General features: G+C 46.1%; 1 protein-coding gene across 1 annotated transcript; it reads right to left on the reverse strand.

Annotated features, from left to right (window-relative positions):
- Positions 1-1,832: 1,832 nt before the first annotated feature.
- Positions 1,833-24,008, reverse strand: FOXO4 (forkhead box O4). The gene is made up of 3 exons (XM_086470098.1): positions 23,607-24,008; positions 11,562-12,803; positions 1,833-7,154 (listed from the first exon to the last, which is right to left on the reverse strand). The coding sequence occupies exons 1-2, from the start codon at positions 24,006-24,008 to the stop codon at positions 11,580-11,582; spliced, it is 1,626 nt and encodes a 541-aa protein (XP_086326224.1). The 3' UTR covers positions 1,833-7,154; positions 11,562-11,579.
- Positions 24,009-24,891: the final 883 nt, after the last annotated feature.

A 24,891-nucleotide genomic window follows, 5' to 3' on the forward strand; every position in this document is an offset into this window, starting at 1 on the left:
GGGTTTTGCACTAGCTTCAGGTACTGCTGCTCTGCAGGCAACTACTCCAGAGGCCAAAATGCTTATGGTGACAACTTGGGAGAGCTATGAGGTCTCTAAGAGTCTAAGAGTCCAAGAAAGGCTGACCTACTGCAAACAAAGTGCACTGAAGCCATGTAGCTGTTAGGACAGAACGCAGCAGTCCTCAGTGACACACAGCAGGACTCTGGGTTACTACTGCAGACAGTGTCACAAACATCAAAAGCAACCCTGAGCCAAGGCATCCAGATCCCAGCCTGGCATCTACTCTGCGCTTTGCTCTCCCTGGCAATGCTCAAGTGTCACAGGCCAATGCTCAAATCGGCGTAGTGTTAACAGCTACTGTGGGGAATGCATGGTCCCCTGTTGTATGTCAAGTTTTGAATGCATCTGCTTTGATCCAATCAACAACAGCAAAATCCACCCTCAGACATTTTGTTTCTCCAACAGCACCTACCATTATGTGCTTGCAGGAAGCTGTAAGTGCCCAAGGAACAGATGAGGGACAGACAGTTCCCCCAAAGGATCTCCTCCTAATCCCCCATTTTTGGAGATTGGCTTAAATCTTGAAGCAGGTGCCTTAAGATCCCTCCCAGAGTTACTGGCATAAACCATTTTAACACTACTATTTTTCAATGGTATTCTTTATCAGATATTATTGAATATTGCATATCCAAGGCTTTGAATGCACATTTTCTGGCCGTACACATACTGTGAAATTTCATGAATGAGACTTTCTCCTCAGTAGTTTTTAAAACATCCCAGACTTGCTCTCCATGTGTCTAACCAGGCCAGTGGAATCCATGCTCTACCCTCCTTCCCCTCTTTCTCTCCAATCTCCTTACCTGCCTCCATTTCAAAGCAACATGACCGAGGCTCTGAATCAGTCTCACCATCTGTAAGACCCCTCCCTCCTGAGCCAAGCCCAGGGCAGACGGTGACAGCACATACTCCAGCCTCATCCCAGCTGCAAGAAGGCAGACCTGCTGGAACGACACACTGTTTTGATTCAAGGTCTCCACCACATTCCTCACAAGCTGCTTCACTGGCTCAGACTGTATCTGCATTCCTACTTGCCTTATGTCAAGGAAGGACCTCTTAAGGTACCTAGCTGAAGCCACTTTCTGCCCAGAAAGGCCTCTTACCCACATCTGAGCAGCTCAAGGAATGACCAGCTCCTGGCTTCCACTCTGACATTCATGTCCCCTTTGACAGGCAGCTCCAAGCCATTATCTTCTAAATATAAAAAAAATGCTCCTAGTAACCTTCCTTTTTCTTATGGAGGATTTGGGGTATCAAAATAAAAGCTCACTCACATGCTCATTTGTCCTAATTGTCAGCATCTGCTTGTGGATGGGGTGGCTGAAAGAAGATAGTAGCAGCAAATCCATCTCTCTATTCCTAAAGATAATTGGTAGAGTTGCTGACACTCAAAGATGTCTGAATGTAGCTATATAAAATGAATGAAGACATCTTCTGCACTCAGATCTAGCAGAGCAAGGAATGAAGGGGCTAGGATGACTCTAGACTAGTCCTGCAGAAGTTAGAACTCCCCAGGGTCAGTTTTAGGGCTTGGCAACCCCATGGGTCCCCACTCACTGCCAGCAAGTTGTAACAAGGGGCTCTACACACTGCAGAGCACAGTGGAGCCTTTGCGGGCTGTTACACTGCAAGCCTTCCCGCTCTGGCCAGCTACAGGGCATTTGGCCAAGGGGTTGCCCTAACAGGTAGTGAGAGGAAACAAGCCAAAGGCAAGGAAAAAAATAACAGGTCCTCACCAGGGAAACATAACAAACCGCATGAGACACAGAGCAGAGGATTACAGGTTTTTATTTGTCAAACATTCCCCCCTAGTCTAGCACATTCTACGATCTTGCTAGCACAGATGGTAACAAAGAGCCTGTAATGGTTCAGAAGTTACACTGCTACAGAGAGCAAATAAAAGCAGAGATTTATTATGTAAAAAAAAATTGTGAGAAAAGGGTGAAAGAGTACAGAGGGGATGGGGTGGAAACTAGACAGCTACTGGTGCCTGCCCTGTGTGCAGCAGACGTCTGTGCTAGCAATGCAGAAACCCTTCCTGGGATCACACCAGGTAAAGACTCCACTGTGCTGGAAGCATTTCACAGAACCATCCCCATTGCCTTATGAAAAAGGCTCCTTTCAGAATAAGTAACCTTCTACGTACACTGTAGGTACGTATGGTAGCTTCTTCTATGTAGCCAATCCTCTCAAGACACCTTAGGAAGCACTACAGGGTAGGACCATGCCACCAGCTGCAAACATCCCCTTCTACCAAACACCGTAACGCTACCTTGGCCAGAGAATCATAAATGCAACACCTTCAGCTCTTTCACCTTCAGCTTCTGCTGCCTCTTTTCCCTGCTTTACTCCACAATATTAGATGTGATTTTGATTCCATCAGAGATTGTTTTCCACTGACTATAGACACATCAGGGTGTGGGGAGAGACATAAAGGCTATCAAAGAAAGGGGATCCCTCTCTTGAAGGGCAAGCCAACTATGGTGATGGGTTACCCACATGCTGCTGAACTTTCACATGGACAGATCTTTCAGACTTCAGGAGTCACCTCTTGCTTGCTTTTCCCCACATTAATTAGAAGACTTTTTTTTATTAGACATACAACTGAGGCAAACCAAACCCTAAGCTATCCCTGTTCATGCTCATGTCCCAAAGTTGATTGATTTGTTGTGGGTGTTCTTGATAATGGGTCCGAACTTGAACTTTATTATGGTGATAGTCCAGGACATCACTCCTAAAGCATTCTTACCCATAGCACCAGACAGGTTTCTCATTCTGGGAGCAAGGCTAGCCTTGAAGCATTTGAATATGGCTATAAATAAGCAACTGAGTAAGAAAATTAACAAATTACAATCTATATAAAAGCTTTCTAGGCATTTCCTTTGGAAAAGCTGATTAGTGCTACTTGCTTTCAGTATAAGCCTCATTTATGAGGCTCTGGAACGGTCCCACTGCTTTCATTCATCACTTACCAGCATGATTTGACTGCTGTTTTTAAAGTAGCACAGGGTAGGGGAGTTTTAGACATACTAACAAGGAAAATTAATGGCTCCAAGAAGCTTTCAATATGCCAAGATCTCACAGGAAGCTGGGAGTATAGTAAAAAGTATGCTTAAGTTATAAAGAAGGCTCAAGCAATTCGCTAAACCCAGGTGTAAATAAAAGCAACAAGTCTGCCTCCTACTAGGCTCCATGGACCTAGTTACCCAAATCCTTCGTGGCCAGAGCTGCATGCATGGTGGCTTCACACTGTGAAAGATGGCATGTGACACTCTGGAGATGAAGAAACTTGTTACCCGAGCTCAGTGAGGACAAGGAAAATGCACACAGTGCAGTGTAAGGCTTCATGCCAAGAGTCTCCTGTCCGCTCCCTGCAGGCACTTACCCAGGAGCATCATTCCCTATGTCACTGGCCCCTTCCCTCCCCACCCAGCTCACAGCTGCTCTCAAAATCACAGCCCAATCCTTCATTACAGCAAAAACTAGCCCATGAGTACAAGGTCTGCGGTGCTAACACAGAATGATGATCTACCAAGACACTATCCTGAATCCAGCAGCAGTCAGTAGCAAACACTTTGGGCAAGAATAATAAAAACTGGACGAGTATTGAGCAACCCCCTGCTAGATACAGCCTTTCAGCAAGCAGCAATTTAGGAACTTTAAAGCCTCCTGTGTTCTATGAGGAAATATTCCAGTCTAAAAAAGCTCAAGGTTTATGAAAAGGCAGTTATTTGAGAAGGGGCTGGAAAACTCCTGAATTCTCTGCATCCCAGCCCTCTGTGCCCATGATCCAAGCTATCCTGCTACGCATACAAATAAGAAGCTAAGTTGCCAGCCTGAGCCTGCAACATCACATTCACGGTTTATTGAGCACTCCCAGAGGACCATTAGTCTGAGCACCATCCTCAGCACTAGTATGCTCTCAGGCTTCTTCAACTGCTTCCAGCTCCTATTGTGCTGAGGAGACAGAGAGCACCTGCACGAACTGCTGCAAGACAGAGACGTCACTGTCAGCACAGTTACAGCAGGACTCCAGCCAGAGGTGCTCCTGTCTCCAGTGCCGTCCCCAGGACAGGCAATTCCCGAGCAGTCTGGACTGGGAGTATAGAAAAAAAAAAAAAAGATAGGTGCTCTATTCATTAATAAAAGGACAGGGTCTCTTATGAACTCACACTGTAGGGCACCAACCGTGGTGAGCCTTGATGTATCTGGGCTGCAGCTCCTTCAGCTGGAACAGGCTGAGGACGTGTACTAGCTGAGAGTATGCTAGATCTCCCCAGAGTACTACCTAAGTGCCCTGGGACAGGCTCTCTGCAGCCAGAGATCAGGCCAGGTCCCCACACCTAGGGGACACCTTGGAACAGCCCAAAGACAGCACTTCTTCTGCACAAACACAGCCAGAAATGGCTCACCATGGATCTGCAGGTCTGAAGCACTGGTTTACTAATACTGTCCTTCCTTTGGGCTCTGTTTTCATGAGATATGAGCTAGAAATTCACACGTAACATGATCACGCTACCTAGTCCTTTGATACATGGCTGCGAAGCACAGGCAGCTAGTCAACTTGCAGCTAGTCATCTCCCCTCAGGGCCCAAGCTGACAAAGTGGCATATTATGTACCAAATAACACAAATCCCTCCAGATTTATTAGCTGCAGCCCAGAATGGCCAATTCTTACATGCAGCACATGCCACCAGGTGTTTGTGGAAATGGTATCTATCCATTTGGGTAATGAACTAACTGCAGTGAGAATGCACATCCATGACTCAAGTCTGCAAAACCTGGGATCCCAGCTTAGGATCTGACTTTTTGTTTGTTTGTTGCAATGAGGTATGGCCAGATATGCAGACTGTGGGTAAATTTAAAACCTATCACCATGAGGTCTGCCACGAAGGCAGCCTTCAAAGCAAAGGTTATCAAACTATTCAAAGACTGATGGCAGAGCATGCTAAAGACTGTTGAAGACTCCTTGTTGCAGGTAACCAGACAAACCACTCCTGTTCCAATCTCCACTCAAATGAAAATGAAATGAAACCTATGAAAACAGAGCAGACAAGGTGGTAAAACAGATGGCTCATTGCACTGCATGATACAAACCTTCTGAACAGAAGCCACCACCACCTTCAGAAAGGACTGGAGAGGCTTTCTGCCAGATCAAGCCTACCAGAACACAATGAAAGCACCATGTCCCCCAAGATCCTGCCACTGCAAACACCAAAAAGGTGACAGGAACATGCCAGCTAATGCTCTGAACTAATCTCTTGACTCCTAGCTTCTGTCTTGAAAAAACAAAGAGACAGGGCAGGATCATAGGCACGTCCCCAAGGGTGTGCCTACAGGCTTCAAGTTCTCCAGCAGTAGCAGAAACTTCAGCAAGAAAACAAAAACCTTCAGAAACCAAAAAGCAAGCTACCAAATACACAAGCCCTCCATAGGGACTACCCAGAGTGTCAGCAGATCTAGCATGATCCAGTCCATGCCATCTTCTTAGCAGACTAGGGAATCTGTCCTATGTATCAGCTGCACTCCAGCTACTTAAGGGATTAGCTGAGAATGAGCATGCTGTTAATGATTAGCATTCCCTAAGATCGTGTTCTTGGCTTGGCAGGAATGCCCAGTCGAGGAAAGAGACTGAGTAGCTGTGGCTGAACACCATGGCATGCAGGCACCTTCCGCCTGTTTTGGGGAGAGCAGCCATTCCCCAGTTACACTATGGTACCCTGCCCATTTTTCAACGACATTTTCAGCTTCTTGGCTCAAAATGCCTTAGGCCTGTCCCCTCCCATACTGTAGTGTTACCTGGTATCAAGGGGACAGATGCAGCAAATGCGTGGGGTTTTTTTTATCCAATAATCTCATTTTCAATTAAAATATATAATATATATTTAAAAAGGTTTAGAAAAGCTTCTATGTAATTTGCAGCTACTTTTACATATAGATTACAATAATGTACAACTCTTCCCCAAGGTGGTTTGAAACCATGGGGACCTGACAATTCTTTCCCCTCAATCATATACATTATCAAACATCAAATGCATTTGTTCCTAATACAGCTCTGAAAAGGAAGTCTATCACTGGTGCCTTCTCAGAGGGAGAGATGCCTAATACACCTAATGGGGACACACTTAACATTGGCTTCATATTCACTGTAGAAAGTTCCCAGATCAGTAAAAAAATATTTCATCTATAGAAAATGCCCTTCTGAAAAGCAACCAGGGCTCTGTTAAGGCCACACCCAGGCTTTCCATTTCTCTGCTGTAGCAAGACAGATCAGAAACAAACCCAAAATGATGTTATGTCCCAGAAGCAGCTATTAGCACCTGTGCTTATTTTACAGAAGCCTGGTGTATCAGGAAAGTGCTGAGAACAGCATAGGGACATCTCAAAACATACTTCTGATTCAGTGGGGCTCAGTTGGCACAGTGAAAAACTCAACGTCCTCCTGTTCCACTCAGGTGGACAAGAGGAAGCCGTCTACACCACAGCCACCACCCTTCCCTGCAGGACAACAACCGAAACTGACCCCCAAAATACCACATCCTTTTCCCAGGGCCTCCACCAACAAGCTCCTTCCAATTCCTCTGCAAGTCTGTGGGATACCAAATGCACATCTGGTGACTTAATGAAAACATCCAACTACTTTGCCCCAGACAGCAAGCCAAGTGAGAGCAGAGCCAGCCCTCCGCCAGTCTGAGGCACTGGGAGACTTTCTGCCATAGCAGAGAGAGGATAGCCATTGAGAGATTCCTCCAGCAAACCCAACTCTTCACACGGGAAAATGCTATTGCCTGGCACAGAGTCTTCTAGCCGAGGTTTTTACCAGAGCACCTCTTTGGACAGGTACAGCTCAGGGTTTCTCCAGATGGTCCAAGGCAGGGTCAGGTTTGTAGGAAGAGCCGTGGCACATAACAAAGATTATTATTTTTAAACTCCTCCTGTTGCAGCCAGATGCAGGTTGCCCCTTCTTTCCAGGTGGGCAGCCCCTTCTGCCCAAGGCGTGGTGTGCAGGGAAACCGAATCCTACGTGCTCCATTCTTTTCTCTGCCAGGGGTGGGAAGTGAAGTCAGAACCCAATGTTCAAAACCTGAAGGACACTAGGAAGAAAAATAGAGTGAATGGTTAGATCTCAGCTTCAGTGGGAATCCTGGATGCATAGCTAAGGAGTTAATTACTATCAATCAGCCCCTTCTGCTCAAAGGATGCCAACTTCCAGCAAGGAACAAACAGATCACAAGAGAGGAGGATGCAACAGCTCCGAGTTTGAGAGTACAGCTGAGACAGAAATGCAGAACAAAAGCACAAAGGTCAAAAATTAGCACTCCTCCTGTAAGCTGATGGCACCAAAGCAGCTCTGCAAGATAAGAAGGTTTAAAGAAGGACTTGGCTAACACCAGAGGCATTGCAGGAAAGCAGCAAGAAAGAGGAAAATTACTCTTCACCTTAAGCAACCACAAATATCAATTGGTAGGGAAAAGACTAAAAAAAAGGGATTTTTAGAGATCACATACTAAAATGATTTATGCTCACAGACTTAAAGAAATCCTGTATCTACCCACAAATAATTAAACAGTTCTAGATATCTCATTTCCCCACAAGTCTAGAGATCCCTTCTCAGGTCTTCTGCCTCACCTTGACAAAGCTGCCACAACTTGTTCAAACAAGCCTTGGAATAGGTCTGAGCAGATTTAAGACACTGATATAAAACCTCCACTGTAGGTCTATGATCCACTTTCAAAGGCAGAATAGTGACATAAATGCAGGGCATCCCATCAGTTGCATTAACAGTGAGCATGAAATAAACTGGTGGAAAGGGAAAGAAACCACAAGAGGGAATCAGCCTCAAACAAGAAAAGACAGTAACTTAAAAGAGAAGCCAGAGCAAAAGGCTACTTGGGAAACTCCAAGTCGATGTGGGGTTTATTTATTAATGTTCTGGTAGACAATTACAGTGTTTGGACCAAAGGGAATTAGATAGAGCACAGCAAGAAAACCATGAGTCCAGACCAAGCTGGGCAAGGGATGAAGAGTTCTCCAGGCTACGAAGCTACAGGGAGTAAAATTGAACAACTAAAGATCATTAACTAATGTCCACCAGAAGAATGGATGGACTTTACACCTGCCAGTGAGGCACAAACTGTACCACTGTACAAAAGAGGCAATTCTATTCACAGGTATTTCTCCTACTGGCTTGCAGAAATACATAACAGAGACAGACGAGCAAGCCCTAATTCCCTGAGCTGCTCAGAGACAGCTGGGTGACCACCCACACTTCCCGTGACCAGAATGGAAGACACTTGCATTAAGTGCTGAAGGCAAGAGTGGTTGCCCATAATTGAGCACCTGCATGCCATGGTCTAATTTCAGCTGTGGCTACTCTTTCCATGACCTTGCTCACTAAGGCTCCTCTAAGTCACTCCATACAGCTCACACATCCAGTGCCTTAACCAGCGAATGGCAGGTTTACAACTGAGCAAGCCGCAGCTACCAGGCAATAGCAGCAGAAATGGTAGAATTTACATTTTTTCCTAGTCAAGGAAAGTATTCATAAGCTGACTTTCCTCCTCTGCAGCTAATAGCTAGGTTTGCGAATGTTGCTAGGCAGAGGCAAAGTTTCAATATTTGATCTCTAATCTCCAAGAGACACAGGGTTCAAACACTCTTAGTGAAGCTGTGGACAAGCTCTTTAGCATTTAACTTGCAAGAAGGAGATAAAGCCACGTCAGCTTTGAGCAGCATGGGTAACATCAACCAGTTTGTGTCTTCCCAAGTGCTGCAGAGAGACTAAGTACTTATTCCTAAAGATCTTCTCTTGCCTACAAAGAGAAGTATTTCCATAGCTTCAGTTTCTTTCTGGCTGTTCAAATCACAAGGTGTGATCACTAGCATTTAATGATGAACAGTTTTTGCTCTGCATTACACCCATAACTGACCCAGAAGGCTACAGGTTAAGCCCACAGTAACTACTCAGGACAGCTTAGGTTAGTGATCACATAGAGCAGCTTTTACCAATGTGAATTTAACACGGAAAAACCCACATTCATAGAAAGGCTATGAAAAGAAAAAAGCCTGTCACACTGGAACAATATAGAGTGGCAGCCATGCGTTCCCTGAACAGTGAGTTCCAAACAGGAGCTCTAATAACTCACTGCAGAAACAGGTTCAGAGGAGAGAGATGACACAATCTTGACCTCCCCACAGTCACTGATGTCTGCAGCTCACTTTGTTTTGGAACTTCTAAGTTCAAGAAAACACTCAGCCTTCTTTTCCCAGGGTCCTTCCTGGCCTCCAGGAACACTCCTATTTCTCTCTACATGTGCCCTGTCCGCCCTTTCTTCAAAACCTGTCTTGGCAGCGTTTATACAATACATGTTTTCCCTTAGGAAAAAAGCTTCCCTTCACCCCACTCCATGGATTCCAGGACACAGGCAAAACTGGAAATTTTGTAAAGCTCAGACAAAACAAACATAATCTAAGGACAGAATAAAAGGCTTGAAGAAAAGCATGCTGAACAGGGTATCACTTTTCCTCCAAGTGCAGTGCTGCTGTTAAGAATCGTTCACCAAGAGGCACGTAGGAGCTATGCTTTCTGCTGAAACACCAAACTTGTTCCAGATCTCACTCCTTTCCTAGTGAGCAGGTAGGCATCCAGCATATTTCCCAGAAAGTATCACTTCAATTTCATGCACCGAACAAAGCAAATCCAGAGTTTTTAACATCACGTAGCTCCTCTGTTTTGATTAAGCAATTCCCATGCAAAGTACGGAACAATAATATTGAACAAGAACATAACCATGCTGTTAAGAGCTCATGTTCTCCCTGCTTAAGCATTTGATTATAGCCACATCTTCACCAGTACCAGATCCTACCCTTTGACAAACATTCCCTCAGCTTCTCTGCTTTACACTCTTAAAAAAAACAATCTATACCAGGTATCCTGTAGACAGAGGTCTTGTCTATCTAGCCCAGGTAATTAATGCACGCAGAACTGCACAACAGCTTGCATGTGTTTTGAAAACACTCCTGTGAAAAACATTTCACCCTCGCAAAGTCAATGTATTCCCCAAATATGATGGCCTGCCCTAGCACAGCATGAAAAAAAGAACAAACAACAACCCAACACAAAAGCTCAGAACAATATACAGTGGAAACACTGCCCAAAAGGCCACAGCCTCTGTCACTAACTTGCAAAGTCTTAGCACTAATGAAAGAGGACAATGGTTTGTCAATCAAATTTATCTTTGAAATCAAAACTGAGTTTCCATATTCTACCTGAAGTTAGGATATTCAGTTTAAGAACGCCACTCAGTAATTCTGCAAGAGCAGAGTTAACAAATGCACAAGATTATAAAAAGCCCCATAACAGAAAAGCTTGATGGATCCTCCCTCTCTCTACAGTAAAGAGATATGTTAAGTACAGACAGAAGAATGTTACTAATAAATTAAATCCTAAGCAGTGTGGTAGGATTTGAAATAAGGAGGAGTTAAATTGTGTTTAAAAAGTCAATATATAGTGGTGTATCAGTATTTTCACAGGGTTTAAGTACCACCGTCTCAAAGGACAGCATTTCACTTTGTCTAGACCCAAGATGCTTCTCTAGAATGGCTGTACTGGGGCAAGCAGAAAAATATTTAACTTATTATGTGGTCTCCTGCATGAACAACAGCAGAAATCACTAGAAAATTTAGGCTGAAATAGGCCTCCAGAGGTCACCTAGTCCAAACTACTTCCAGGTTACCCAGGTGCCTAGAAAAGAGTATTAAGGTCAAGTACACAATTTCATTCAGTCTCCATCACTTTGAAGCTCAAGGGCTTCCCTCAACTGAAGCAGTACCTGCAATTTGCCCTTATTTCTGCCTGCACAGCTGGCCAGTATTAGGGGTTGAATTTACAACACTAACAAATACCATATCTGCCTCCTAAACAGGAAATATTTTTGGCAAGGCTTCCACTTGCCAACCAATATCCAGCCTATGCTCCAGTCCGTAACTGTCCATTTTCTGTTAGCTAACTGAGCTCCAATTGTGAAGTACGCCTTCAGCTCTATTTTTCCCATTCTTCAACTGCCTCAGTGGTTAAAGAGCTTCAAATCGGGGTGTCATACCCTCAGAGAATATGACATTTTTAACTTGTTCTCATACACTGATAGTGATTGTGTACTGCTATACACAGGGCAAAACAGTCATGACACAGACACGCTTTGCAACTACACATACTAGCAAATTTTGCAAGGATAGTAACAACCTGGATAGAAACACAGCTTGTGCTTGGCTCAGTTCAACTGTTCTGTACATATAGGATCATATCTTTATTTATGGAATCAGCATATGCTCTCATGTCAACTTCAGAGCTGTAGGCATTGCACGGCAGAGACCAAAGTCCTGTAACGCAGTCATGCACTTCCAAAATGTATCTTTAATAGCTGCAGAGTTGGGCACAGGGACGATCCCAGACAGGGCTGTCCCTACTACAGAGCTGTAGTGTTTTACATAACTACACCTACCTTTTTGTGCTCCTGAAGTTAACTTGGTACCCAGGTATGGTTGGAGGCCTGTGAGGTGCTGGGATAGCTAGTAGTAGACAGAATGGGTTCAAAATTAAAGTCCAGTCCTTCTCCATCCATGAGTTCACTGTTGATTATGTAATCCATATCACATTCAAGGTTCTCCATGTACATGTCAATGTCCAGGTCAATGGGCAGCCTGTCCTGGTTCAATCCCAAGGGAGCAGGGCTAGCAGAAGAAAGCAGCAGCGGACTGCCCAGCTGGACCGACTGGGCAGTTGTTGCAGAAACTGGAGCCTTCAAACTGGTGATGCTGGCAGTGTTTTGAGGAGATGTTACTATGGGAAGTGTTGATGGTAAAACACTGGCACCGACAGGTTCTGCCTGCTGCTCTGTAGGCTTTCCTCGTGGATTGCCTGAGTTCATCTTACTCTGGGCAGCTTGTCCACCTAGAAGCAGAAGAGTTCGGCTGCTCATCCTGTTACCAGTCTGCGGGAGAACTGGATCCACCTGAGTCATCATAACATCCCTTGGAGGCGGAGAGCTGGGTGTCAGAAGAGCTTCCAAGGTCTGAGAGGCAGAGAAATGGCTGACAGAACTTTGCAGTGAGATATCAACGGGGTTAAACAAGGAATTGCCAAAAGTAGTGGTCTGACCAGCTGCATTCTGGCTCCTCAAGGAAAAGCTGGTATCTCTCTGGATCTGACCACTGGAGGCAGATTGCTGGGTAGATAACACAGATGAGCTGGGAGACATCAAATTTAACCCATCAATGAGCTCAAGCTCCTCAGTCACAGTTGGTGGAACATTGCTGGATGCACTGGAGTACACCAGAGAAGGAAGTAGCTCTTCGTCGTGGAGGTCATCCTGCTCCGTCAGGATAGGAGAAAGCCTGGCACTAATGGTGCTTGCATTGGAACTGGTTCGAGGCCGGAAGGTGTTCCACACATCAGAGTCCTCATTGCTTCTTGAGGACGGGCTCCCAGGCCATTTAGGGAATTGGGAGCCAGGACTGTCAGCAGTGGATTCTGGAGCAGACTGGAGAGGAGGCTTCTTTTTGGATGCTTTACCTCTGACTTTTGCGAGTTTGCTGCTGTTGTCCATGGAGGCAGCTCTTCTTCTTGGTGCTTTTCCACTTTTACCACCCTCAGGATTGAGCATCCACCAAGAGCTCTTCCCTGTGGCTTCATTATGGACTTTAATAAACTTGCTGTGCAGGGACAGGTTATGTCTAATAGAGTTCTGAAAAAAAAAATTATACAACATATGAGGACCTGACAGCTGACACACCTCCTACTTAGAAACCTCATAAGCCTAAATGCATTCAGACAGCATCCAGAGAAGAAAGTTGTAAATAAGACCTACCCATAAACACCTGCTATTTCTGCTTGAATGTGCCTGACAGCACTAGCCAGCAGTGCCATGTCTCACTGCTGCACCAAGGGTGAAACTACCATGACAATTAACAGCTTCCAACTAGCAAAACACTAACACAAGAGAACTTTTCAAGACCATACAGAATCTGCAAAAACTAAGCATACCGCAGAGCAAGTAAGCAAATTCCCAAATACAGCTTGCAACTTCAACATGAGCCTAACTGAATATGAGCTAATGCTGCTCTCACCCTTCTGCTGTCCCCATTAGCCAGCATAAGCCTGGCTGAAGTTTTTGAATTTTATATGGCTAGCTTTCAGACAGATTTGAGCACAGTATAGTAGCAAATCAAATAGACTGGGTGAAGAGAAATGACAAAACACTTCTAATTCAGTATGCCCATTACCATCTTTATCCCAAAACCAGAGAAACAAGAGAGGAACTTTGTGGAACAAGAATCCTAGTAATCCTGGAGCCTGCCAGTCTCACTCTGCAAGGAGGCAGCATGCTTTCCTCTGTGTGTGTTTCTAATGGGGAAAGATGTCCAGTGGATAGCGCACTCCCGCAAGTACATGCCAGTTTTAGCCTCTCCCATCCTTCCGTTTGGCAAGGCACGCACTCCTTGCCTCTCTCAACTCCCTTTTTTTTTGGTTTAGCTTTGCTGGAAACTTCAAGCTAACATATCTGAATTTTCATCCTGCAACTGATAAACTCCCTGGTATTTTAGAATCAGAAAACAATCTCATTGTTTGAGCACATCCTCCATAAATTCCTCTTGAGGCCTATGTTGTGCATTTGTTTGACATTTACATTTAATTTGTTCAGATGGTCAAATTACACATCACCAAAAGGTGCTATGCTGATAGCATAACAGTGGTCCAAGAGCAACACCTTTTTCATATAAACTAAAAGGTATATAGCAGCCTTCAGCTTTTACGCATGCTCTCTTAACTGTGAACCAAGTTAACTGTGCTTTTATCATCCTTTCCCACCACCTCTGAACACAATTCTTTCCTGCCTGCTGCTTTCCCTCTCCCCACCCTTTTCCTCTTAGACAAGTCCTCACCATGCTAATTTTGGCCACCTCACCAAAAGTACTGTCCTAGAACAAAGCAGATGTAGATAAACAATACAGGCAAAGTGGAAAGTTTTCATAGAGAGGAAAGGAGATTAAGAATCATTCTGCATCGGCTTTCATTATAACCTTTGGCTGTGGAGGACTAGAAAACTGGCTGCTTGTTGTGATCAGTATCAAAGGATACAGAGCACTCCAACAGTTACTGTGAAGCCAGGGCCTGATGGAACATGTGTCAGTCAATGGTCTTGCACAATTTTATTATTTGAGTTGTTCACAGTAATAGCTATACAACACTTCTGCCTGGCATCTTCTCTAAATAAAGCTTTCTTTTCCTTCAAGTCTCAAAAAAAGTAATTTGGACTGGTACCCTGTCTCCTGGAAGGCTGCTGCTTTCATTTCCAAAGAATCACCCCCCTTTTCCCAGGTAAACATGCATGACTTTGAATGCACACTGCTGCAGCAGTAAGAACAACTAGCTTGTCAGTAATTCTTCATTTATCCTCCTGAAAGTAATCTGTGAACTCATGATGACGCCCAGTCCCATCAGGAATGGCCCAGCAGCTTGTATACACGTATACATTTTGACTCTCATAAGCACCCATTTTTTAGTTTCATTTACTAAAATGGAGCTTCAAACCAGTAAGTTCAGGATTTTAAAATTTCACAACTAACTATATTCTGTTTTCTTCTCATGCATGGCTACAGCCAGGTTTTAATTCCTGTGTCAGTAAAAGCACACTGCACTGGTGCAAGCATTTCATTAACAATGAAACCTCAAGACAATTAGCGCTATTTCGGGTATCATAAGTGACAATTTTAGCAACTAGTTTTCTAGTTTTCTGGCTGAAAAGCAGCTTGAAATAATACTAGGATTCACATGAACACAGATATGCAAAGCTTTGTACCTTTTATGAAGCAAAGTGCTTTTACATGTTAGTGCTAAAGTGACATAATGGCTAATACCTGTAGAAACACATAATTGCTGTACCACTCCTTCCTTCCTCATCTTCAAACCCTCCTCCTCCCATAACACAAGCATCTGTGACCCTATGAGCTGGTTCAGAGAGCTAACCCAATCGAAAAGCAGCCCTATCCTTCCTTGAAAATTACTTTTCCTGCCTCTTACCTCTGCCTGTTTTTCTGAACTACCTCACTGTTGGGGTCAAGCACTGAAAAGTAAGGAGAACAGAATGTGTGGTTGGAGGCAGAGGAAAAAACCCAATCACTTTTTTCATTAGGGTTAACTAAAACTGCAGTGCCTAAATTATTACTTTCACACCTCTCCTGCACACTTTGCCAGACAGCTCACCACCACAGCTACAGCACCCAGAGCCATAACACACCTGTATAACTCAAGCTCACCTGCATACTGGTGACTCAAGTCCAGAGAGTCCCAAAATACAACTGAACCAATGCACCTATCAGCCTGGGCGGTCCAAGACAGCACAGGAGATTCACACTTATATATCACACACTCCTCAGCACAAGAATGAATCTGCTAGAATGATTTAATACACCTAACATACGGAGGGCACCCTCAAATCTCATTGAGAAAGTGAGGGACAAATTAATTATGCCAAAATAATCACAGAACTCCAGGTCATACCTGACAGGAGAGGAAATGACAGACAACCCAGATGTATTTCCTTTCTTAGTGCTAAGCAACTCAAACCAGAAACATCCAGATGACATTAACTTTTTAGATGCTCAACTTCAGCAGCGGAGGAGGATCATGGTTGGTCTGAGCACCTGCAATCCACACAGGGATCTTGGCTCTACAACATCTTTGACCATAAGGAAGCATGACCCGAAGGAAGAGGTACAGGCAGGAATCCTTCAAATCCTTAGGGACCTCTTCAACACCTAGTTAGGGGTGGTTATTGCTGTTTATTCAGGTATCTTAGAGGTTCTTATGGCTGCATGTTAAATATTGCAGTGAAAAACACACCAGACTGTCTCTAATCCATCACAGATCAAAGCTTAGTCCTGTAAACCACATTCAGACAAAGCCATTCTGAAATTAATGACATATTATGCAAAAAATTAAAGTTTGGCTAGACATTTATTGTACACTGAAGGGCGGACCATTTGCTAGGTCCTAATCAGTATGCGTACAAGCTAGGATATATGGACCAGCCATAGAAGTGTGGTTAGCAGCATATACAAACTATTTCCTAAATTTCAGTTACCACAACATTAAATCATCATCTTTGATAAAATCACCTAGCCCTATTTAAATGACAGGAACATTCCTCATCATTGTACCAGGCCTGCCCTCACACCAGCATCAGTGCTGCTGCAGACCCTGCCTGACACTGAACAGTGCTTTGGTCTCAGGATGGGGAATTAGTCACAGGAGCTGGCAGCACAACCAAGCAATTATCCCCCTCAGTCAGACTTCTGGACAACTGCCATAGACACCAAGACACTATGGAAAATGCACAAATGGGTCATACAGAACACATTCAGGATGCTTTGTTCAGACTTTAAGGTTCCTCACGCTAAAAACAAGCTTAAACTCACCCACCTGTGATGTACTTTCTTCTAAGCACCAATGTGACAGGAGCAGAAGGAGGTTCTTGTGCCCTGCCCAGAAGAGCTCATCCATGCAGCAGTGATACATGAACTGTGTTAGCAGAGTGCTCAGGGCCAAGCACAAGCTATGCTGAGAAAGACACAATAAACAGCAGCTATCCTTGAAAATTTTGTGCTTGCCCACATTTGCCTGGGTTTTCAATCACTGCTCCCTAGCACCAGGGCCATTCTCCTAGGAAAATAAAGTTTCTACTACAAACCACAGAAGCACTAGTTTTCTTAATAAAAAGTTTCTCTCAAGAATGAGTGACATGAAAAAAAAAAAAAAAAAAAAAAATGTGATCACTGCAGCTGCCTGTAATACAGTCTCACTGCCTCAGAGGCATACAAAGAACATGGTCACATCCCAGTGCAGGGCCATGTTTCAAAGCCAGGCCTATAATTGTGCTGAATTATCATTTGCCATGGTGTTCTTGGGAGGCTGCAAGGGGAGAACACCCCGCCTGCAGCATTTGTTGGTGCCTGTCCCAGCACTCACCCAGTCACTTGGCTCCAAAGGCTTCAGGAAAAAGCCTTCATTGCAGAGATTTTGTGAAGTTGTGCTCCAGCAAGTAAACAACCGCTCCAGAGGCAGGGAGCTCAAATATTTCCCCAGCAATCCCCTTCCAGGAGGCATACATAAGCACAGACATCAAGCTCAGCAGACCGTGAGCTGTATCTTAGGAAGAATATTTTCCTTTCTGTAATCTTTCAACAGGAGCCCAGAAAAATAAAATTCTAGCTCTCTAAAAAGCAAAGACCAAGGCGATTTACAAGTTTGCCAAGACAGGCAGGCATACACAACAAAAGCTGTTCAGGATTAGACAGAGCAGAAGAAACTTGTTGGAACAAGTAATACCAGCAGCCCAGGAGCAGCCTTCTCCAAGGACTTCCTGCAAAATTAAGCCATGCTGCAAGGAATAATCTTCCAGCAAAGCAGCTTTCCACAACAAACTGCCAGGGAGCAGGAAAGAGTAGCAGCAAAATCTTCAGGTAATTTGGCATTGCATGAGACAGATGGACTTTCGACAAAAGAGAGGCTCTCCCCCACTTTTGAGGTGGACAACTACACTTTGTAAGGTTTCAAATGAAAAAAAAAAATCTTGCACTTCCATACGTACTCATGGCATTACACCTTGTTTGGGAGAAGGGGCTGTTGATGTCACTTTAATGAGGGCTAAGTATATGTCGCTACATTGCGATGGTACACCCTCACCACGGTTGACCACTCATCAGTTAGTTTTATCCCACCTGAAAAATAGGACCCCTGGTGACCCCACACTCACACCATCATCCTGCTCCTATGCACTGCCACTGGCGTAATTTTCCACACCCAGCACTTCACCAGCCTCCAGTCCACAACACCTGCCATGCCCAGCCGCCTTCCTCCCTCTTCACCATGCCCTCACCTAGGCCAGACTACTTGCTGGGGCCAGACCATTTAAGCGCTAATGGGATTAAAAGGTAAAAGATTCTGTTAAAAGACTGATGGACAAGTCACCTATGCTCCTCAAGGTTTCCATGCTAGACTCTTCACTACAGCCTCTGAACAACTGTCATTCAGCTTCTGTTTGTTACTTTCCTCCCTGCTTTAAGGAAAGCCAGCTAGCTTGTCAACAGCTGGGACAGAGAACACCACCCTGCTGCCAGGACTAGGCATATAGCTAACACCACCCAAATGCATTTGGGGACATAAGAGGTAATGGCAAGAGTCCAGCAGCTTCCACCCACCCCCAGCTTCTCTGGATCCAAACAGACAGACCCTCCCCACCCTTGCAGGGCATCAACTTCCAAGAAACTAAAATAACCCCAACTTAATAGAAAGCAGCACCTACAACACCACTAAAGATGAACCGCACTTAAAAGAAGTGCCAACGATGCCAGCAACGACATCACTACTCCGATTCAATTTAGAACACGTAATTCTTCATTTTTAGCATCAGAAGGTTTAACAAGGAATTGTATAATTTCAGGCACATGAGCTTAGTGGTAATCACTATGGGCTCTATCAGCAGTCAACAGAAAGGAGCCTTCTTCACAGACTGAGGTCAATCGCCCTGTGCAGCACAGAACAACCCAGACTCTAGACTATGCACAAACCTGCACCAGACTGAAGGCTGGGCAGAATTATACTTTGCTCAGAGCTAAGATGCTGAGTTTAAGTTTTACATTTCCTTTTGCTTTATGGCATCAAGTCAGTTATGCCTCAGTGAGCAAAGACAGGGAAATACTTTGAATGTCTTTTCAAACTATCTTGAAATTATCATTACCAATAGTCAAAAGCAAACCCATGTAAAGTGTTCCCACGAGACACTCCTTTCCAGATAAAGGGTTTCTCTGTGAAATTAAAGAAGGCTCTCCTGATAGTGATTTGGGCCCTTGTCTGTCCATGTTAAGAAGCTTCACTTCTGACAAGTCTGAGCTAAAAAGTCTTCAAGGATATAGGCACACTCCAGCACAGTCCAGATGGATACAAGCAAACAGCTAATGTAACTATTTTAGGAACTGACCATTGCTTTTCTGTAGATCTGACTACAGAAAAAAACAAAAGCTGGCTGAACAGTAGTCAAGACGCCAACGAATGATAAACTTTTCATCTTTACCAAAACAAGTGTCCACATAATTTTGTATCCACTGAACTGGAATTTGTTTGTAAGGTGGAAGGATAACCTGGCAGAATCTACCAGCTGCAGCACAAGCAGAAATAATCCAGAAGATGTACAGGCTTGCTTTTGTCTGCTGGCCCATTCTTTCATGGAGGAGCTTCAGAGGGCCACAAGATGAGCATTGGCTCCAGCCTGAGGGAGCTTTGCACATGCACTGCCAGGAGGTCAGACATCCTCAGCTCTGGGAGAGGCCATGGACCTTCAGAGCCAGCACTATGGCACTGGAAGCTGGTGAAGTCACTCTATCATCATAAACTGAATTGTAGGGTTCATGCAAGCAATCACCTGAGAGCCCTCAGCCACATCTCCTGATCCATCTGGTCCACAGCTAATTTCAACTACAGGCAATGTGCATATAACACAAGCATGGAATGGAAGGGTTTAAAGTAAAATGCTGCCCACTGTAATAAAGATTAAGAGCTAGCTGCATTTCCAGATGGATGACACCTTCTCTTTCAGACAAGCAGAACGCTTGGTGATTTTTAAATCCATAACATAGCTACTTGAGTTGCACTACGTTGAGTGCGCAGATGTGTACGCATCTGACTTGAAGTGAATGCAGAGGTGTGACTTCAGCCTCCTATAACTAATGCAATACTGCAGAATCATTTGTTCCTTTACATTGCACGCATAGGAAACATCTGATTTTTGCTTCAATGAAGTGTCTTTGAAGGGTCAAAAGGATGGTTTTAAAGCTCATTCTGTTCCTACAAAGGGAAAGACAACATCTTTGGGAGAATACACCAGAATGTTTCACTGAAAAAAACTAGTCCTTAACGTTGCTCCTCACAGTGTCAAATTTGCTCATACTCATGGATGCAAGAAATCCAACAACCAGTGCAAACTGCTTCAGCAGGGTTTACGCATTTCTACTTTATTCAAAAACCTCAATACCTTCCTCCCTCAAGTAATCTCAAAGCCAGAAGCAATTATCCTCTTATCCACAGAGCAGCTTGCAGAGGACCAAGGGGAGGATTACAAAGAAGCCCTACAACACACCCCTGCAAGGACACTTCTGCCTTTCAGGCTGGTTAGTTCTTAACTTCAGCTGAATTACTACAGGGAAAGGACAGACTGCACATTCAGCAAATCTGTCCTTTACAAAGTGCTTGAACAGCAAACACCACCTTCCTTGAAAACACAGTTTATTCAGGAATTCATAGAGGTTACATCCTGGCAGTCTGTAACAGGTGTATTTCCCCCAATTGTATAGTAGAGTAGAACATCTGTAAAGTAATTATGAAGCAACAGTGAGTTTATGAGGCTTATATTAACTAAAGTAGTTATTTTAAAAGTTTTTGAAGACACGTTTTTTTAATTTCCCATTTAACATCCTCTATTAAACTACGCTACATACAAATAGGACATATCAGTATGTCTCTGCCCAAACAACACAGAAATACAAGAACTCTAGGAGCTGTAGCACTATCTTAACAGGTATCAAAATGCTACATCAGCATTTAGCAGCAGCTCCACATTGATTTCTTTTATCCAAACTCATTCAGTTCAAAACTGAGAAATCAATAAAGCTAAGACAACTCCAGAAGTTTATCTTTCACTTTACAAATTCAAAAAAGATGCAAGCAGAGCTTCACAGCTCTAAAAATAACAAGGAACAGCCAAACAAAAACACCCCACCACACAGGTCCATTCCTCAACTGAAGAGACATCTTTTGTTTATTCAGTTTGTCCCAAATATGAAGCATGTACCTATTACATTTACTCTAAGACCACAAAATCAAATTGAACTGATTTGATGGATTCTACATCTTTAAAACTGTAAATGTCTTAATCTGCCTTCATCTGGTGCACTTTGATGCAAATAGACAAAAGTAAAGCAAACAAAACCTCTTGCAAATCTATGTAACTACGTTAACATAAAGCAAGACTAGAAGTCGGAGCTCTGTGGTCACACGTGATGGGGCACACATCCTGCCAAGCCCTGCCAACAGGATTTGAGAGAGCGAGTAGCGAAGAAACTGGAGCAGGGGCAATATACCACAGCCCCCTTTGCCTCTCCTGGACACCTAAGATTAACTGCATACCCCCTACATACCAACACAAACCTAGACAGTATTTGTTAAAAATGAAAACAAGTTTTAATGAGCATTTCCCCTGGCATTTAGAAAGTTTTAACTGTATTTCTATCATGGTTTTCTGTTTGCTGGTTAAAGTCAAGGGGTTTAAACTGCCCTAATCATAAGACAGGCTGATTCCCACCACAGTTGCTGTCATTCTGCCCTCCCTCAACTTCCCTGGAAAGAAGTTCCCATTCTCTTCCCCTTCTAAAGCCAGCCTGAGTTAGTCCATTCCCAGGCTGAAAAACTGCAAACAATTTTCATACCAAAAAGTCATCACAGAACAGCTACAGCAACAGTGTCTAAGCAGGGACCTCAACCCTTGTACGTGCACAAATTCTCATCTCCGCCTTTCTGCAAGTGAAATCCAACTGTACATTTCCCAAAAGTGATACATGATTAAAACACAAGACTAAAACCAAAGGCTGATGGTCCTGTTACACATGAATGAATAACAAAAGAACAGCCATACCAAATCAAGCCAGAAGTCTACCTATTCCAGCATCCAGTCTGGCAGGACACTTCACTATATTTCACCTTCCCCACAATATCTGGGGATGCATTTCAGAAGCCTCACTGAACTTTATTCTCAGGTACTACTGCCAAACAGATACAGACACATTCCTGAAAAGATACACCAGTTCCACAAACTGTCTGCCAAAATAATGTGACTCCACACAGCAGCAGCAGGACCAGGACACCATGCCTAACTTGAGGAAGGAAGAACTGTCTTCCAGTGAGAACATCAAATCTTTCCGAATAGAAGGAAAATGCACCCAAGCACTGTAACAAATCAAAACTCAATAAGGAGGATTCAACCTACACAAAGGAGGAAAAAAAAAAAAAAAAGGTCAATTTTAGTCAGCCAGTGTGACTGTGCGCACTCTCCAGGAACTGTCAGTGAGCCAGATAAACAGAAAAGGTGAAAAGTTTCGTATCAACCTGTGCCAGCCTAAGTCAAGACAGCTGCGTTCCCCTCACCACATTCCTACTCTCTCTCGAGCAAACATTCACACTCATGCCACCACATGGTGTGCCACTTCAGACAGCTGAGCCAGCTGAAAGCTAACCTACCAGAAAAAACTATCCTTTTTTTTAATTTTTCAAAATTAACTCTCGGTGCTGACTTACTGCTTGGTCACATCGGCTGAGGAATGCATGGCTGGAGTCACAGAAGCCCCAAACCACACTGGCTCAAGCTGCCACAGAACTGCAGCATGGACAAACTGTTAACCAACACTGCAAACAAGAGTGTGGTGTTAAGTGTAATTCCACTCCACAGCAAGAGCAATAGATCACACTCTTTAGACTCCAGTCACCATGGCATCCACCACAATATACCAGGACAGCCTAAGGGACTATTTCGCAACTCAGCTCTCACATCTCCCTTTCTCTTTGCTGGTTCGTTTGACTAAAGAGAATGGTGGCACATCAGGCTGCCACCTGCAGAGGACAGAAACCGTGTTTAGCTCTTTTAAAACAACTTCGCACGTGCCTGTTTCCAGAGCGAGAGAAGATGACAACGTTGAGATTTTGCAGCAGTATATTGCTTTCCCTTTCTGAAATCCAGCAAAGGTCCCCAGTCCCTGCACAGCTGCAGCACCGGCACTGCTCTGGGAGAGAGCACCCTTTTTAAGGGGAGCCTCTCAAAAGCCAAGAATGCCTGCTATGAAACAGTTATTTATATTGAGCTTTAGCAGTCAGGTGACAAAGAACCAGGGCCGTGTATTTAAAAACCCTTCAACTGATGCTTTGTCTTGCACAGAAGCTTAACTACAAAGCTTTTAACTGACCCTCATTCCCTTCCTGGAAAACTTTCCAAACACAAAGGGCACAAGGAGCAGCCTTACAGGGCCATGCCATAAGCACCCACCCAGAGAAGCCCACTTCTTTGCTCCGGCTGCATAGAGCCGGGAGCTTGGGCCGAGTCCGAGATGACCTTGCCCTGCACTCATGGGCGGACAAACCTGCGCTAATCAAGCATCTTTCAGCAGAGCTGAACCCCAGGCTGCCGCGCAGAGCACCGTGCAGTGCAGGCACTGGCACCACCGTCGAATGCGCAGAGCCTGGCTGGGGACGAGTAGCAACAGGTGAGCAGGGGGCTGCGCGGCTGACAGGGCACCGGCCGGGACAAGGCAGCACCAGCTAGGCAACAGGGGAGAGGGAAGGCGCCGCAGGGAGCCGCTCCTCACCCGGCCGCACAGCCCGCCCCGCCACACCGCGGGCGCCCCGCCGAAAGCCAGGCCCGTCCCTCCCGCCCCGGCCCGTCGCGCACCTTCCAGCCGGCGGAACTGTTGCTGTCGCCCTTGTCCTTGAAGTAGGGGACAGAGCGAACCATCCACTCGTAGATCTGTGCGAGCGTGAGCCGCTTCTCAGGGGCGCTCTCGATGGCCTGGCTGATGAGCTCGGCGTAGGACTGGTTGCCCCAGGCGTTGCGCCGGGAGCCGCCCTTCCGCGCTGCCGCGCCGCCCGCCCGCGCCCCCTCGGACCGCCCGGGCCCCGCCGCTACGCCACCTGCTCCCTCCTCCGCCGCGCCCGCCGCGACGCCCGCCTCCGCCGGCGCCGCCGGCAGCTCAGGCCGCGGCAGCGGCCAGGTGCAGGAGCGCGGCCGGCTCTGTGGCTCGAAGTCAGGGTCGATGTCCGGCGGCGCCGCGGCGGCGCCACCCGCCTCCGCCATGGGCGCCCGCCTCAGCGCCGCCACCGGGCCTGAGTCACTCCACCGCCGCGCATCGGCCCAGCCCGCAACCCCTTTGTGAGACCCGGGCCCCACCGCCGCCGCGCCGCTCTGTTTACCAGGGAGCGGCGCCGCACCCTGCGCCTGCGCGCGCGGGGCACGTCGGGAGCGGTAGTCCCAGCGGGGCGGCGGCAGGCGGCGCGGCCCGGCCGACGGACTGCAGTACCCAGTGTCCCCCGCGCCGGAGGGGCGGGGCCCCGACGGGTGAGCGTGGCAGGCCGTGTGCCCGCGCGACTACAGCTCCCAGCGGGCACCGCGGCAGCCGCGCTTACATAACCCGCCCCGCACCAGCTGTCTACGGGCCTAGTGACCCCGCGCGGGCGGGGCCGCACCGGGAGTCCCACGGAGGGAGCAGCTCATCCGGCTACACGGAGCGTGCTGCGGCGGTTTGAGGGGTGGGGGCCCGGAATGCTGCTCCCTCGCGCCGTCCAGTCGCAGACAGGAGCCCGTTTCCGGGACATGCCACAGGGCAAGGCCTGACGGGCAGCGTCCCGGTCCCGGTCCGTTCGTCAGAAACGCAGCAGCCAGGTTTCGGGGCCCCGGCACTTTCCGCTCCATGCAGCGCCCGGGGCTGGCCCCGCCCAGGACGATGTATGGCGCAGTGCTTACCTACGTTTTTCGGAACCGCGCCTCGGTGCCCAGCGCGGCCGACTCGGCCGCCGGCTCCGCACGGCCCCACGGGGGACCGGCTGCGGCGCCCCAGGCGGCACGGGGCAGCGGTAAGAGCGAGCCCACCGTGCAGGTTCCGGGGCCGCACCGTGGCGTGCCCCGCGCCCTGAATACCCGCTCCGCTTATTCGAGCGGCGGCGCTGGAGTGCGAGGGCGG

Source organism: Leptosomus discolor, chromosome 9 (assembly GCF_034619465.1).
Source record: "Leptosomus discolor isolate bLepDis1 chromosome 9, bLepDis1.hap2, whole genome shotgun sequence".
Lineage (NCBI taxonomy): Eukaryota > Metazoa > Chordata > Aves > Leptosomiformes > Leptosomidae > Leptosomus > Leptosomus discolor.